Source organism: Nerophis lumbriciformis, linkage group LG20 (assembly GCF_033978685.3).
Source record: "Nerophis lumbriciformis linkage group LG20, RoL_Nlum_v2.1, whole genome shotgun sequence".
Classification (NCBI taxonomy): Eukaryota; Metazoa; Chordata; class Actinopteri; order Syngnathiformes; family Syngnathidae; genus Nerophis; species Nerophis lumbriciformis.
This window is the reverse complement of record NC_084567.2, coordinates 39,342,501-39,361,004: the sequence shown is the minus strand read 5'-3', so window position 1 is coordinate 39,361,004 and position 18,504 is coordinate 39,342,501. Positions and strand designations below refer to the sequence as shown.

The 18,504-nt window shown below is 41.8% G+C and overlaps 1 protein-coding gene across 3 annotated transcripts in view; it reads left to right on the top strand.

Annotated features, from left to right (window-relative positions):
- Positions 1 to 394: 394 nt before the first annotated feature.
- stom (stomatin) overlaps positions 395 to 18,504 on the top strand; it is a 48,891-nt gene continuing 30,781 nt past the window's right edge. For 2 of the 3 annotated variants that reach the window (XM_061980868.2, XM_072915362.1), the window contains exons 1-4: positions 395 to 567; positions 1,063 to 1,092; positions 5,998 to 6,107; positions 11,758 to 11,830. In XM_061980868.2, coding sequence (XP_061836852.1) covers positions 504 to 567; positions 1,063 to 1,092; positions 5,998 to 6,107; positions 11,758 to 11,830 — 277 coding nt within the window. In that variant the 5' untranslated portion in view covers positions 395 to 503. The remainder of the gene's footprint in view (positions 568 to 1,062; positions 1,093 to 5,997; positions 6,108 to 11,757; positions 11,831 to 18,504) is intronic. The other variant, XM_072915363.1, reaches the window with a different exon arrangement.

Genomic DNA, 18,504 nt, shown 5'->3' with positions numbered 1-18,504 from the left:
CATGACGCCTCATCAACCCATCACTAATGTTGAATAACACGACAATGTGCAGATTTTGAATATAACATTTCTTCATTTAAAGATGTGCAACAAACTGGGAGGGGTGCGGGAAAGGGGCGAGTCTGTGCGGGAAAGGAAATCTATAAACTTTTGTGGCCAGAAGAAAAAAGGCGTGGCTGGTGAAAAAAGGGAGAATTTTACCTCTCCGTTTGACTTACAGGCATATTCTGAACCCATCCCCCCCGAGTTAGACTAAGCCATAGCCGATTTGTATGTGAATTGTAGCTGTAATAAAAACATATCTCATATCCAGCATTTCTGCCTGTCATGAACAAAAATAGTTTCATTTAGCCCGCCTACGTCACAGAACCTTCAAGCCTGCGCGCAGGGTGAAGAGAATCCACAGGCACGAAGAGACAAACATCGCCCTCACGACTTGTTTAACGACACAAGACTCGTTACTTTACACTCTTTGTTATCTTTTCGTGCCCAAAGTCTTTTCCATGGACGACGAAGAAGTTGCGATGAAGGCTGCAGAAAGACGAGAACGCCAATCGAGTAACAAAGGTAAAAACACTACTTGGGATTTTTTTTATAACATAGGATTTTTACTCGCGTTTAACGTCGTAATGTTTCAATCTCCGGGCACCTAAACCTTAATAAAGCCATTAAAGATGAAATATTACAGTTAGGGGAATATAAGTACTGGGATAGGCATGTTTGTTTGGAAATGGTACCAACAAACTAGCTAAAGATGAGCTAACCAATGTTTTGCTACGGACGTAATTAAATGTAACACACAGCTGCTTTTTGAAAAAAACCCAGTAATTAATGCCGTTTTTTGCTTCATAAAATGACATCTTGTGTGGGTAAAATACTCATTTAAATATTATTTTTATTTAACCAGTACCGTGTCTCGCACATATAATCCATATGTGGGCGGAGACTAATTATGACGTCAGCATGCGCCTGTTTCCATGGCGTGTAGGATTAGTCGTTCAAGTTTACAGCACATTCTTTGAACAAAACAATGGTGTTTTGACCCTTGACCTTTGTCTGTAGGTCCGAGCAGCACTTTACATGATGCGGAAGGTACTGGAATCCCCATCACCTCTGTAGACCAGTGTTTTTCAACCTTTTTGGAGCCAAGGTGCATTTTGTTTTGGTTTGAAAGAATCCGGATGGAGGCACACCACCAGCAGAAAATATAAAAAAAATGAAACTCAGGAGCTGATATTGACGATAAAAAGTCGTTCTCGCAAGCGTTGGATATAGGAGTGTAACGGTACACAAAAAATTCGGTTCGGTACGTAGCTCGGTTTAGAGGTCACGGTTCGGTTCATTTTCGGTACAGTAAGAAAACAACAAAATATACATTTTTGGGTTATTTATTTACCAAATTTGTACACAATGTCATAACATACATACAGGTAAAAGCCAGTAAATTAGAATATTTTGAAAAACTTGATTTATTTCAGTAATTGCATTCAAAAGGTGTAACTTGTACATTATATTTATTCATTGCACACAGACTGATGCATTCAAATGTTTATTTCATGTAATTTTGATGATTTGAAGTGGCAACAAATGAAAATCCAAAATTCCGTGTGTCACAAAATTAGAATATTACTTAAGGCTAATACAAAAAAGGGATTTTTAGAAATGTTGGCCAACTGAAAAGTATGAAAATGAAAAATATGAGCATGTACAATACTCAATACTTGGTTGGAGCTCCTTTTGCCTCAATTACTGCGTTAATGCGGCGTGGCATGGAGTCGATGAGTTTCTGGCACTGCTCAGGTGTTATGAGAGCCCAGGTTGCTCTGATAGTGGCCTTCAACTCTTCTGCGTTTTTGGGTCTGGCATTCTGCATCTTCCTTTTCACAATACCCCACAGATTTTCTATGGGGCTAAGGTCAGGGGAGTTGGCGGGCCAATTTAGAACAGAAATACCATGGTCCGTAAACCAGGCACGGGTAGATTTTGCGCTGTGTGCAGGTGCCAAGTCCTGTTGGAACTTGAAATCTCCATCTCCATAGAGCAGGTCAGCAGCAGGAAGCATGAAGTGCTCTAAAACTTGCTGGTAGACGGCTGCGTTGACCCTGGATCTCAGGTAGACGGCTGCGTTGACCCTGGATCTCAGGAAACAGAGTGGACCGACACCAGCAGATGACATGGCACCCCAAACCATCACCCAACCATGCAAATTTTGCATTTCCTTTGGAAATCGAGGTCCCAGAGTCTGGAGGAAGACAGGAGAGGCACAGGATCCACGTTGCCTGAAGTCTAGTGTAAAGTTTCCACCATCAGTGATGGTTTGGGGTGCCATGTCATCTGCTGGTGTCGGTCCACTCTGTTTCCTGGGCTTATTGTTCTTCCACCTTAGAAGTGGGTCAAAATCTAGTTTTTAATGCAATATGGTCTTAAATCTGCTGCTATAAAAACATTTGTTATTGCTTTAGCCCTGCCTGACTCGCCGAGGAGAGGCTGCTTGAATGCGGTGGTGACGCTTCAAATGGGTTAGCATGTTTGACGTGTTGTCAGAAGCAGCTGCTGAACAATGTCGGCAAACCTCCGTCCTCCATTGTTGTATCACACCGCGAACCGAAGTGTTCCCAAACGGGAGATCTTAACGAGGCAGGAGGGTCTTCCAGCTCTGGTTTTTACATGTTGTCCTAGCCCGGTCGCTGCTAGCATGCCGTGTGTTGTGCTTCGGTGTGCATTGTTTACACAACGTGCGGTACGCTACTTAATATGTCCGTTTGGAAACTTGTTCGGTATATAACCGAACCGAAACCCCCGTACCCCTAGTTGGATATGAATTCAAACCATAAGTAAGTACTGTCACGCCCTGACTTATTTGGAGTTTTTTGGGTGTTTTCTTGTGCGTAGTGTTTTAGTTCTTGTCTTGCGCTCCTGCTTTGTTTTAGAAATCAAGACTATTGAAGTTGTTGCTATCCTTTGTTGATTGTCATGTCATGCACGGACGTACTTTGTGGACGCTGTAAGTCTTTGCTGTCGTCCAGCATTCTGTTTTTGTTTACTTTGCAGCCAGTTCAGTTCTAGTTTCGTTTTTGCATAGCCTTCCCCAAGCCTCAATGCCTTTTCTTAGTGACATTCCCCTTTTGTTTACTTTGGATTAAGACTTAGACTTAGACTTTCTTTTTGTTGTCATTCAAATTTTAACTTTACAGTACAGATAAGAACGGAATTTTGTTGCATTAGCTCATGGTAGTGCAGGATAAAAAAGCAATAAGGTGCAGATATAAATAAATAGATTACTGTGCAGATAAATATATTGCACTTTTGCATATGCATCCACGTTTATGGATGTATGTTATATTGTCTTTGTATTCCAGCGAGTTTTTTGGGTGTTCTCTTGTGCGTAGTGTTTTAGTTCTTGTCTTGCGCTCCTGCTTTGTTTTAGAAATCAAGACTGTTGAAGTTGTTGCTATACTTTGTTGATTGTCATGTCACGTACGGACGTACTTTGTGGACGCCGTCTGCTGCTCCACACGCTGTAAGTCTTTGCTGTCGTCCAGCATTCTGTTTTTGTTTACTTTGCAGCCAGTTCAGTTCTAGTTTCGTTTTTGCATAGCCTTCCCCAAGCCTCAATGCCTTTTCTTAGTGGCATTCTCCTTTTGTTTACTTTGGATTAAGACTTAAACTTAGACTTCCTTTTTGTTGTCATTCAAATTTTAACTTTACAGTACAGATAATAACGACATTTCGTTGCATTACCTCATGGTAGTGCAGGATTAAAAAGCAATAAGGTGCAGATATAAATAAATAGATTACTGTGCAGATAAATATATTGCACTTTTGCATATGCATCCACGTTTATGGATGTATGTTATATTGTCTTTATATTCCAGCGAGTTTTTTGGGTGTTCTCTTGTGCGTAGTGTTTTAGTTCTTGTCTTGCGCTCCTGCTTTGTTTTAGAAATCAAGACTGTTGAAGTTGTTGCTATCCTTTGTTGACTGTCATGTCACGTTTGGACGTACTTTGTGGACGCCGTCTGCTGCTCCACACGCTGTAAGTCTTTGCTGTCGTCCAGCATTCTGACTTTGTTTACTTTGCAGCCAGTTCAGTTCTAGTTTAGTTTTTGCATAGCCTTCCCCAAGCCTCAATGCCTTTTCTTAGTGGCATTCCCCTTTTGTTTACTTTTGGATTAAGCATTAGATACCTTTTTACATACCTGCCAACTACTCCGGTTTTCCCGTAATTAGTACGGTTTTCATCAACCTATTCCGGGTTACAGTTGCAGTGATAAAAAATACGGTTTTTCATTAATTAAACATTTTTTTTTTTTTAAATGCGCGAGGCTATTTATAGCACCGCTGCCAAGCATGAGGCACCTGTTGCCATTGTTTCCAAACGAGCGAACGATCATGGAGAAACATCGCAAACGAGTCTTAAACCGAAAAGAAAACTGCAGTCATTCCGTAAAGAATATTCAAAAGCCTATCCGGGAATAATTATCCGTTCCAAAAAGGGTGAAAACTACGCGAATTGCACCTTGTGCAGACAAGATTTTTCGATCGGACACGGAGGAATTAGCGATGTAAAAGACCACGTTGGGACAAAAAAAACACAAGTCTAATGCCGTTGCTAGCGATACAAGTGGAAAACTTTCAACGTTTTTCGGATTTTAGCCACAAAAAGGTAATGACAGCAATGTTATCTATTGGAATTGTTTAGTACTGTTATACTGTTAAAAGTGTTTATACTATTTATGCTTTCAAGTCCAAGTTGAAGAAATCTTGTTAAATGTTGCCAGCATAACTACCAAAATACAGAAGTATGTCCTTAATATTTTTGCAGTGCTATTTCTGTTGAAAAGTTCAAATGATTACATTAGAGATGTGATGTGCCACTTTTCAAGTGTCTGATGGCTTAAATTAATTTTCATTAATTTTTCATATTTTGAATTCTTTTGAAAGGCTTTAAAAAAAAAACTACATTTGAATTGTAATTCCATGCTATTGACAGGACTATTAATTTTAATGAAGTTAGCTTACCATGTTTACAGTATGATAATTGTGATAGAAATGTGAATTTTAGGCACAGAATATTTTATACAATTGAACAAGGCAGTAGATTATACAAGCTTGGACAGAAAGTTAATAATGACACCAATTTTTTTTTTTTATGGAATTGTTTAGTACTGTTTTACCATTTGTTTACTGTAAAAAGTGTTTATACTGTTTATACTTTCAATTAACAAATTGAAGTCTTGTGAAAGGTTGACAGGATAACTGGCATTAACTGTCAAAATAATTTCAAACTATTGAAGTTAGCTTACAGAATAAACATGTCAATCAACCCATATGATTTTGGCTGTAATGTTTTTGTTTTGAAAAGTCACTGTGACTGATAGAAAAGTGATGGTTTTAGCAACATTTTAACCTGTCTGAATGCTAATAATCATTTTGCGTCAGGGGGCGAAGCCTGAACCCCCCACCAGGACTTTGTCCTGGACCCTGGCTACTAGGTTTTTCTGATTTCAAAAGTTGGCAGGTATGTTTTTACCTGCACACTGCCTCCCGCTGTCGCCTGCATATTGTGATCACGACAAACCGTGTTCCCGACATCTACAAAGCAATTATCTACCTGCTGCCACCTACTGATATGGAAGAGGATTACACGGTTACTCTGCCGAGCTCTAGACAGCACCGACACTCAACAACAGCACATTGTTTGCGGATTTGGTTTGCAAAAAAATATTTGTAACCCCAATTAGGTGAAATTACATAATCTCAGACGGCACACCAGACAGTATCTCATGGTACACGAGTGGTTGAAAAACACTGCTATAGACCAAAGAATTCTGTTATTGCATGTCAATCATTGTTTTGAAGTGAAGCTTAAACTGGGTGGAAGGGCAGCCTTTAACCTTGCTAAATGATCAGTGAACACAGAAGGAAGTGTTACACATTTGGTGCATGACTACAAAACATGATAAAAGTGTGTCTTTTTTTTTTTTTAATTTCCAGCCTTGGACGATGGAGACTCTGATATTGGCTTCTGTGGCTGGCTGCTGGTGGGATTGTCTCTTCTCCTCATGGTGGTCACACTGCCAATCTCCATTTGGATGTGCATTAAGGTCAGCTGGTGAATAATAGATACATTGCGGTTGTCAAGCTTATGAGATGAAATGCGAGTGTTAGACACCGTGACACTATTATTGTTCTGTTTCTATCCATGGCAGTGATGGAAATGATGAGGAATGAGTGATAGTAACAGTGATTTGTTTGTGTGCTTCAATCACTTTTACTGATGTTATTATTGATATGGTTGTAAGGACCGTATTTTCCGGACCATAGGGCGCACCGGATTATAGGGTGCATTAAAGGAGTCGTGCTATTTTTTTTTTCTATGTAAAACATTTCTTTGTGGTCTACATAACATGTACCGTATTTTCCGCACCATAAGCCGCCCTGGGTTATAAGCCGCGCCTTCAATGAACGGCATATTTCAAAACTTTGTCCACCTATAAGCCGCCCCTTGTTATAAGCCGCATCTAACCGCGCTAAAGGGAATGTCAAAAAAACAGTCAGATAGGTCAGTCAAACTTTAATAATATATTAAAAACCAGCGTTCTAACAACTCTGTTCACTCCCAAAATGTACGGTAATGTGCAATCACAAACATAGTAAAATTCAAAATAGTGCAGAGCAATAACATCAATAACTTAATGTTGCTCGAACGTTAATGTCACAACACACAAAATAAACATAACGCTCACTTTCTGAAGTTATTCTTCATTCATAAATCCCTCGAATTCTTCTCCTTCGGTGTCCGAATTAAAAAGTTGGGCGAATACGGGATCCAAAATGGCCGGCTCCGTCTCGTCGCAGTTCTGTGAATCCTGCCTTCCGGAAAGCTCGGACCACAGTTGTGACCGAAATATCCGCCCAGGCATTTACGATCCACTGGCAGATGTTGGCGTATGTCGTCCGGCGCTGTCTCCCTGTCTTAGTGAAGGTGTGTTCGCCTTCGGTCATCCATTGTTCCCACGCCGTTCGCAGTCGTGCTTTAAATGCCCTGTTGACACCAATATCGAGCGGTTGGAGTTCTTTGGTTAATCCACCCGGAATGACGGCGAGTGTTGTATTTGTGTGCTTCACTTGTTTTTTGACACCATCTGTGATGTGGGCGCGCATGGAGTCGTATATCAACATGGAACACACAAAGGAAATGAAACGTAATACCCGCGCGCTTCTTCTTCTTCTACGCGGGCGGGTGGTTGCTTACAGTAGAAGAAGAAGCGCTTCCTCTTCTATGGGGGCGGGTGCTTACCTTGGCGGTTGCTTACCATAGAAGAAGAAGCGCTTCCTCTTCTACGGGGAAAAAAGATGGCGGCTGTTTACCGTAGTTGCGAGACCTAAACTTTATGAAAATGAATATTAATATTAATCCATATATAAGGCGCACCGGGTTATAAGCCGCACTGTCAGCTTTTGAGAAAATTTGTGGTTTTTAGGCGCGGCTTATAGTGCGGAAAATACGGTAATGGTGGTTATTTGGTCAAAATGTTGCATAGATGATGTTTTACACATCATCTTCAAGCCGCTTTCTGACAGTCGCTTCAGGATGCGCCGTTTTGTGGGCGGTCTTATTTACGTGGCTCACCTTCGACAGCGTCTTCTCCCCGTCATCTTTGTTGTAGCGGTGTAGCGTGCAAGGACGGGAGTGGAAGAAGTGTCAAAAGATGGAGCTAACTGTTTTAATGACATTCAGACTTTACTTTCAATCAATAACGGAGAAGCATCTCCTCATCCGTGGCTCACTAAGTGCAACAAAAACGCCCGAAATGTGTCACGTGAAAAAAAACGTCCTACCGGAACTCTCTAATAACTAAAGTTCTTTGGGTGAATAATGTAAACTCACTACACCGGTATGTTTTAGCGCTTTCATGGCGAGTTTACTGACAGATATAAGTAAGACCTTTACACTACTTTATATTAGAAATGGCAACAGCGGAGGATGAATGTCCCATAATTTCCTGGGCGCGGCCACCGCTGCTGCCCACTGCTCCCCTCACTTCCCAGGGGGTGAACAAGAGGATGGGTCAAATGCAGAGGACACATTTCACCACAACTCGTGTGTAGTGGTACTTTAACTTTAACAAGAAGATAGAGGAAAAAGAAGCTTATCGACTACGGTGTCAGCACGGGCTACAAAGGCGGAGACACGCAAATTTCGAGGACTTATGCAGATCCCAAATATAGATCAGCAGGTACCAGAAGGTAAGAAAAGTTGCTTTTGCATAATATTGCGGAACAAAATGCCAGATAATATGTCTTACCTTATACACACACCATAATAATACTCCTAAATTGAAGCACAGTATAATCCATCAAGCGGTGCGACTTCATAGCTTACCAAAGTCGTATTAAAACATTTTGATCGATTTTTGAGCGCTGTGTGTAATGTTCTTTATGTTCAATGGAACATATAACATTTTGGTGTAGTTTACTTGAGTCATATTGCAGTTTCCACATATTTCTTATGTGTGACTGCCATCTACCGTTCACACTTATCATTACACCATGTACCAAATAAAATAGTTTTGAGGTCGGTAAGCACAACCAAAATTATTCCGTACATTAGGCGCACCGAAATGAAAGGATTTTAAGTGCGCCTTATAGTCCGAAAAATATGGTATTATTGTTGTTGTTGATACTGTTGTTATTATTCATTTTTGTTTGTCCTTTCCGTGTTTTTATTTTTTAGTGTTGTATTTGTATGGCTTCTCAATTACTCTGTGGGCTACTATTCGAAATATTGCGGGGTTGTGATTGTCGATACCAGGGGTCGGCAACCCAAAACGTTGAAAGAGCCACATTGGACCAAAAATACAACAACAAAAAAATCTGTCTGGAGCCGCAAAAAACAAAAAGCCTTTTATAAGTGATATAATGAAGGCAACACATGATGTAAGTGTCTATATTAGCTAAATTAGCCTACTATCAAAATGACTATGTGTCGGAGGCTGACACAAATCTTCGCTGACAGAAATTTTGACATCGGAAAACATTAATCAAATGCAGGCTTCTCAGAAGGAGAGATAATTCCTGGAAATTACTGGCTCAGAATGACCAAAGGTATAGATGTGTGTGTCCAAGTTAAAGGAAATGGCGGACTGTCTTCTTGTAATGGATTTATAACAATCTATGCAAGCTGAGTTACGTTTGCTGTGGTCTGGAACAACATGGCACACAAACAACTATCAGAAATTCAGCCAATATTACATACAGATACTGTGTCATGAGAAATGTAGATATAAATTAAATACACAGAGGACATAGGAAATTAAATGAGCTCAAATATACCTACAAGTGAGGCATAATGATGCAATACGTACATAAAGCTAGCCTAAATAGCATGTTAGCATCGATTAGCTCGCAGTCATCCAATCCAATCCAATCCACTTTATTTATATAGCACATTTAAACAACAAAATGTTTCCAAAGTGCTGCACAACAATATTAAACACAATTAAAAACAATATAAAATAAATATGATTAAAAACTATTTCAAAGGGTAAAACCAATTAAAACAGTAAATAGAAAGCAAAAAGCAAAATTTTAAAAACACAGAGGACAACAGAGGACCACACAACTCACGTAGTGTTAAAAGCCAGAGAATAAAAGTGGGTCTTAAGACGAGACTTAAAACACTCCACTGTGGGAGCAGTTCGAACATGGAGGGGCAGAGTGTTCCAGAGCTTAGGGTCGACCACAGAGAAGGCCCTGTCTCCCCTGGTTTTAAGTCTCGTCTTGGACACCACGAGCTGGAGCTGCCTCTCAGACCTCAGAGCGCGCGCAGGATTGTAAGTTTGGATGAGGTCCGAGATATACTGAGGTGCCAGTCCATGTAAAGCTTTAAAAACAAACAGCAAGGTTTTAAAATCAATTCTAAAATGAACAGGGAGCCAGTGCAAACTCTCAAGGATTGGGGTTGTATGCTGGCGTCTCCTGGCCCCTGTTAAAAGTCATGCTGCGGCATTCTGGACTAACTGCAACCGGGAGAGAGCTTTTTGGCTAATGCCAGCATAAAGTGCATTGCAGTAGTCTAGGCGACTTGAAATAAAAGCATGCACGACTTGTTCAAAAAGGTTAAAAGATAAAAACGGTTTTACCTTTGCTAAAAGACGAAGATGATAAAAACACGATTTTAAAACGCCATTGACTTGTTTGTCAAGTTTAAAATCGCTGTCTATAGTAACGCCAAGGCTGGTGACTTTGGGACGCACATAATTTTGCAATGGTCCCAAGTCAGTGAGGGCCGGACCAAACACTAAAATTTCCGTTTTTCCCTCATTCATTATTAAAAAATTCTGGGCTAACCAAGCCTTGACGTCGCATAGACAGTTGAGAAGGAGTGTCAGGGGGCCGTGGCCTTTTGAAATAGGCATATAAATTTGGCAGTCGTCTGCATAAAAGTGATAAGACACTCCATGCCTCTTAAAAATCTCTCCAAGAGGAAGAAGGTACAGTGCAAACAGGATGGGGCCTAGAATAGATCCCTGGGGGACACCACAGTAAAGCGGAGCAGAAGAAGAAGTGGCGTCCCCCAGCCTGACAGAGAAGGACCTTTCTGACAGGTAGGATCTGAACCACTCTAATGCAGACCCCCTGACACCCACACAGTCTCTCAGGCGATCTAAAAGAATTGTGTGGTGGACTGTGTCAAAGGCAGTTGTAAGATCTAAAAGCACTAAAATGGCAGAGCTGCCAGAATCAGATATTAAAAGCAAATCATTAAAAACCTTTAATCATGACCAAATATGCTTGATAAGCGCTCCACGCCAGTCAGTAACATCAACGAAGTTCACCTTTGTGCATTCACGCACAGCATAAAACATTTGGTGGACAAAATGAGACAAAGAATGGGTGGCATACAACACGTCTTTCTCTGGCATCGTTGAAGACAGTTATACATGTAAACAAACTACGGTGAGTTCGAGGATCGCCAAAATTAGTAGGACAAAACGGCGCTCGCCAAATACTCTCATCAGAGAAGCATGTTTAATAAAAACAATGGGATTTGTAACAATTAGGGAGGTTTGTGTCATGTTGTCCTCCTATAGAAACCCTATTAAAACAAAAATATATTTCCCCCCCTACCCCCATCTTTTTCTTTTTTCATACATTTTTGAAAAAGTTCCAGGGAGCCACTAGGGCGGCACTAAAGAGCTGCGGGTTGCCGACCCCTGGTCTATACCATCCATCCATCCATTTTCTACCGCTTGTCCCTTTTGGGGAACGCGGGGGGTGCTGGAGCCTATCTCCGCTGCATTCGGGCGGAAGGCGGGGTGCACCCTGGACAAGTCGCCACCTCTTGCATACCAGTGGTTCTCAAACTTTTTTCACCAAGTACCACCACAGACAACACTTGGCTCTCCCAAGTACCACCATAATGATCAGCATTAAAACACAGTAGCGAAGTAGGCCTAAATATTCATTAAAAATAAAGCAGAAGTATATTTAATATTTGCGTCCACTGTAACAAAACACAGTTTGAATATTTGATAAAGTGATTGTTTGGCTGGAGATGGAGCCCGTGTACTACTAGTGGTACATGTACCACAGTTTGAGAATCACTGGTCCAAAGACCGGTAAGCTGATGTTCTAATGAACATGTTGTTGTTTTAAAAAGGAGACATATCCAATTACAGGGTATAGATAGGTTGAATGTCACGAAAGCAGGATTTACAAGCTCTTTGTGTGTTTTGCCTCTGTACACAGATCGTGAAGGAGTATGAGCGAGCCATTATTTTCCGTCTGGGACGCCTTTTGCGAGGAGGAGCCAAGGGACCAGGTTGGACTACTACTATATCCACAATAATAGAGATAATATGTTTTTACAGCGTTTATACGGTAGAACCTCGATCTACGAACGCCTCTGTTTGCTACCCTTTTCGGTTTATGCATCTTTACATGTCTCGGCGTACGAAAGCTTCATTCATTCATTTCGCATGCTTGATTGAAGCCATCGAGGACTGCCCTTTTGATGACATCACTTCCTGTACAACACAGGTGTCAAACTCAAGGCCCGGGGGCCAGATCCGGCCCGCCAAATCAATTTGTGTGGCCCCCGGAAGCGTGGAAATATGTGGAAATAAAGCACCTTATCTTTTCTTAATGAATGTATCAAATCAAATCAAATCAACTTTATTTATAAAGCACATTTAAAATTTACCACAAGAGTAGCCAAAGTGCTGTACAATGAACAGGTTAAAAGATAAAACGAGTACCGAGCAAACACAACACAACACAAACAGAACACGATAAAAAATAAATAAATTAAAATAGAATAAATAAAAACATAAAAACAGGTTCACAGCAGGTGTATTATGGGGCGCCATTGCAGGATGGATATCACTCAGTGTTAAAAGCCATGGAATAAAAGTATGTTTTTAAGAGAGATTTAAAAACAGGAAGAGAGGAGGCTTGTCTAACACTCAGGGGTAGGTCGTTCCAGAGCTTGGGAGCAGCAGCGGCGAAAGCTCTGTCACCTCTAAGCTTCAGCCTTGTGTCAGGGACCGTCAACAGCAGCTGATCGGCTGATCTTAAGGATCGGGTGGGGCAGTAAGGCCGAAGGAGGTCGGAGAGATAGGTTGGCGCGAGGTTGTTTAGACATTTAAAAACAAATAAAAGGAGTTTAAAATTGATTCGGTAACGCACAGGGAGCCAGTGAAGGGACGCTAAAATAGGGGTGATGTGCTCACGTCTGCGGGTCTGTGTTAGCAGACGAGCAGCAGAGTTCTGCACGAGCTGCAGGCGGGCGAGGGAGGCCTGGCTAATGCCAACATACAGGGCATTACAATAATCAAGACGAGTCGAGATAAAGGCGTGGATTAATTTCTCAAGATCATGCCTTGATAGAAGCGGTTTCACTTTCGCTATTTGGCGTAATTGATAAAAGCTTTTTTGAACGACGCTGCTGATTTGTTTTTCGAATTTAAAATCTGAGTCAAACTTTACCCCCAGGTTTGTGACACAGTCGCTGAGATACGGGGGTCAGAGTGCCGAGGTCAACGTTGGGGGAGGGAGAGCGACTTGGACCGAACAACATAACTTCTGTTTTATCTTCATTTAGGCTCAGGAAGTTAGCTGAAAGCCAGACTTTGATGTCGTGCAGGCAGTCAATAAGACGTTGAACCGTGTTATTTTGTGCCATGGGAAAATAAATCTGGCAATCATCGGCATAAAAATGAAATGCAATACTGTACTTCCTAAAAATAGAACCAAGGGGGAGAAGGTAAAGCGCAAATAAAATTGGGGCAAGGATTGAGCCCTGGGGGACCCCATGTGGTAAAGGAGCCGTGGACGACATAAAACTGTCTACTTTTACACAAAAACTCCTGTCGGTTAGGTACGACCGGAACCAGTTGAGGGCGGCGCCCTTAATGCCCACACAGTCCATAGTGGATCTAACATAATAATGTGAGAGTCCAGTCCACAGTGGATCTAACATAATAGTAAGAGTCCAGTCCATAGTGGATCTAACATAATAGTGAGAGTCCAGTCCATAGTGGATCTAACATAATAGTAAGAGTCCAGTCCATAGTGGATCTAACATAATAGTGAGAGAGTCCAGTCCATAGTGGATTAATAATGTGAGAGTCCAGTCCATAGTGGATCTAACATAATATTGTGAGAGTCCAGTCCATAGTGGATCTAACATAATAGTAAGAGTCCAGTCCATAGTGGATCTAACATAATAGTGAGAGTCCAGTCCATAGTGGATCCAACATAATAGTGAGAGTCCAGTCCATAGTGGATCTAACATAATAATGTGAGAGTCCAGTCCATAGTGGATCTAACATAATATTGTGAGAGTCCAGTCCATAGTGGATCTAACATAATAGTAAGAGTCCAGTCCATAGTGGATCTAACATAATAGTGAGAGTCCAGTCCATAGAGGATCTAACATGATAATGTGAGAGTCCAGTCCATAGTGGATCTAACATAATATTGTGAGAGTCCAGTCCATAGGGGATCTAACATAATAACGTGAGAGTCCAGTCCATAGTGGATCTAACATAATAATGTGAGAGTCCAGTCCATAGTGGATCTAACATAATAATGTGAGAGTCCAGTCCATAGTGGATCTAACATAATAGTGAGAGTCCAGTCCATAGTGGATCTAACATAATAATGTGAGAGTCCAGTCCATAGTGGATCTAACATAATAATGTGAGAGTCCAGTCCATAGTGGATCTAACATAATATTGTGAGAGTCCAGTCCATAGTGGATCTAACATAATAGTAAGAGTCCAGTCCATAGTGGATCTAACATAATATTGTGAGAGTCCAGTCCATAGTGGATCTAACATAATAACGTGAGAGTCCAGTCCATAGTGGATCTAACATAATATTGTGAGAGTCCAGTCCATAGTGGATCTAACATAATAGTAAGAGTCCAGTCCATAGTGGATCTAACATAATAATGTGAGAGTCCAGTCCATAGTGGATCTAACATAATATTGTGAGAGTCCAGTCCATAGTGGATCTAACATAATAGTAAGAGTCCAGTCCATAGTGGATCTAACATAATAGTGAGAGTCCAGTCCATAGAGGATCTAACATAATAATGTGAGAGTCCAGTCCATAGTGGATCTAACATAATATTGTGAGAGTCCAGTCCATAGTGGATCTAACATAATAACGTGAGAGTCCAGTCCATAGTGGATCTAACATAATATTGTGAGAGTCCAGTCCATAGTGGATCTAACATAATAGTAAGAGTCCAGTCCATAGTGGATCTAACATAATAATGTGAGAGTCCAGTCCATAGTGGATCTAACATAATATTGTGAGAGTCCAGTCCATAGTGGATCTAACATAATAGTAAGAGTCCAGTCCATAGTGGATCTAACATAATAGTAAGAGTCCAGTCCATAGTGGATCTAACATAATAGTGAGAGTCCAGTCCATAGAGGATCTAACATAATAATGTGAGAGTCCAGTCCATAGTGGATCTAACATAATATTGTGAGAGTCCAGTCCATAGTGGATCTAACATAATAGTGAGAGTCCAGTCCATAGTGGATCTAACATAATAACGTGAGAGTCCAGTCCATAGTGGATCTAACATAATATTGTGAGAGTCCAGTCCATAGTGGATCTAACATAATAGTGAGAGTCCAGTCCATAGTGGATCTAACATAATAATGTGAGAGTCCAGTCCATAGTGGATCTAACATAATATTGTGAGAGTCCAGTCCATAGTGGATCTAACATAATAGTAAGAGTCCAGTCCATAGTGGATCTAACATAATAGTGAGAGTCCAGTCCATAGAGGATCTAACATAATAATGTGAGAGTCCAGTCCATAGTGGATCTAACATAATAGTAAGAGTCCAGTCCATAGTGGGGCCAGCAGGACACCATCCCGTGCAGAGACGGGTCAGCAGCGCAGAGATGTTTCCAGTAGGCCTTTAATATGTCTGTGTGGAAACTTGTTCGGTACACCTCCGAACCGAACCGAAACCCCCGTACCGAAACGGTTCAATACAAATACACGTACCGCTACACCCCTAATTATTACTCACAGAGATTTTTTTTTAATTTGATGGCATCCCTGAGCATTCACACATTATTTCTGAGGCAAAAGCAGGTGCTAGTTAGCAATTAGTTGCCACACAATGACTTTGCAATTATTTTCCATCTGAATGTGCAGATAGTCGTCCTCTGAGAGGAACAAATAAGGTAGAGACCTCGTTCGATCGCATTCAAACGGCGTGTACGTTGCCAGCGGTCTTGATTCAATTTCTGACATAAATAGGATCATGCATCAACGGTTGCCTAGTTACGCACAGACATTTGCGGACGGACTGAAAGTTGGCACAGATGGCCCGGAGCACTGACCTCATCTCAAGCGGTTAAGTAACAAAAGACATCACAGTGAAGTTCAATTCATCAGCATCAGTGTGGGGAAAGAGCAAGTATCGTCAAGATAGTGAAATATCGTCTTAAGTACCAGATGCGTTGCTGCAGTAATACAGAAAGTCAATTGGAGTTTGGTAAGATATAAGTCATTGGCATCGAATCAGAAATGGAAACAATATGCAGGTCTTAGAACGAGATGTCCTCCTCAAAGTGCATGCCGCAATAAAGCTAATTCACCAGGGCCTCGTTTATGTGACGCCATATGTCTGCCAGGGCTATTTGAGTTGTAGATGTGTGAATAAATCTGAAAATAGTGATGGCACTGTCTTATTTTTTCCCATTCCTTTTTCGTAAGACGAGGTATTTGTCGAGAAAAACACGTGCTCCCACGAGGAACAATTTGCATACATCTCATAGCTCACTGTCTCTTCATCTTTGATTTGTTGTTTTACTGCCTCTAATAAAAACAGGGAGTGTCCTCTTAAAAAAAAAACGTTGAAATTGGACTCCCCGGAGTGTCGGGGGACGCCATTTGTGACAACGTGGGGTAATAATAGTGCTCTGCCAGCACATTTCACATTCCTGGGGGGCCTTGTGGTGCCCATGCCCCCAACTAAAGTTACTGTTTGCTTTCCTTAACCTCAGCCACACTACTGGCTGTGGGGGGAAACATGCATGCTTTTAATTGGATGCAGGCTTGTCTGTGTAGTTTTTCTATATAAATCCAGTAGTTGCGCAACTTTCATGCTTAAACTTGAGCCATTGAATCTCAGGGACAAATACTTCATGCGTATACAACCTGAGGGTGGGAAAAAAAACTTTTTGGAGTAAGTGTTGGCAACCTTTAACACTCGAGGGCACCGAGTTTCGAAAGTTTTGTAAGCAAATGATCCCGCCCTGTTCCTGCGGCGAGCATGCAAGTCCTGCCGGACGTGATACACACACGCAGAAGAAACACAATAAGCGGAAACCAAAGCACAAAATGTCTTCTGTATAGCCAGAAGTAAAAAAAAAAATGTCAACTGGAAATATTTGTTACTAGCCACTATTAGCTGCAACACGAGCCATTCCACAACATGTTTAATAGTACCGTATTTTCCGGACCATAGGGTGCACCGGATTATCAATCAATCAATCAATCAATGTTTATTTATATAGCCCTAAATCACAAGTGTCTCAAAGGGCTGCACAAGCCACAACGACATCCTCGGTACAAAGCCCACATAAGGGCAAGGAAAAACTCACCCCAGTGGGACGTCGATGTGAATGACTCTGAGAAACCTTGGAGAGGACCGCATATGTGGGTAACCACCCCCCCTCTAGGGGAGACCGAAAGCAATGGATGTCGAGTGGGTCTGACATAATATTGTGAGAGTCCAGTCCATAGTGGATCCAACATAATAGTAAGAGTCCAGTCCATAGTGGGGCCAGCAGGACACCATCCCGAGCGGAGACGGGTCAGCAGCGCAGAGATGTCCCCAACCGATGCACAGGCGTGCGGTCCACCCCGGGCCCCGACTCTGGACAGCCAGCACTTCATCCATGGCCACAGGACCTGTGCCCACCCCTCCTCCACAAGGGATAGAGGGGAGCAGAGGAGAAAAGAAAAGAAACGGCAGATCAACTGGTCTAACAGGGGGGCTATTTAAAGGCTAGAGTATACAAATGAGTTTTAAGATGGGACTTAATTGCTTCTACTGAGGTAGCATCTCTAATTGTTACCGGGAGGGCATTCCATAGTACTGGAGCCCGAATAGAAAACGCTCTATAGCCCGCAGACTTTTTTTGGGCTCTGGGAATCACTAATAAGCCGGAGTTCTTTGAACGCAGATTTCTTGCCGGGACATATGGTACAATGCAATCGACCAGATAGGCTGGAGCTAGACCGTGTAGTATTTTATACGTAAGTAGTAAAACCTTAAAGTCGCATCTTAAGTGCACAGGAAGCCAGTGCAGGTGAGCCAGTATAGGCGTAATATGATCAAACTTTCTTGTTCTTGTCAAAAGTCTAGCAGCCGCATTTTGTACCAATTGTAATCTTTTAATGCTAGACATAGGGAGACCCGAAAATAATACGTTACAGTAGTCGAGACGAGACGTAACGAACGCATGAATAATGATCTCAGCGTCGCTAGTGGATAAAATAGAACGAATTTTAGCGATATTACGGAGATGAAAGAAGGCCGTTGTTTTTTTAATAGCGCTTGTCAGCGTCATGCGTGCCGTGATGGTACAGCATTTAACGCCCACTACAACCAGCGTGCCTGATCAGCCACATTTTGTATGAGGCTTCCGCTTGTTGACGTAAGTGACAGCAAGGCATACTTGGTCAACAACCACACAGGTTACACTGACGGTGGCGGTATAAAAAAAACTTTAACACTCTTACTAATAATGCGCCACACTGTGAACCCACACCAAACAAGAATGACAAACACATTTCGGGAGAACATCTGCACCGTAACACAACATAAACACAACAGAACAAATACCCAGAATCCCATGCAGCCCTAACTCTTCCGGGCTACATTATACACCCCCGCTACCAAACCCCGCCCACCTCAACCGACGCACAGAGGGGGATGTGTGAGGGAGCAG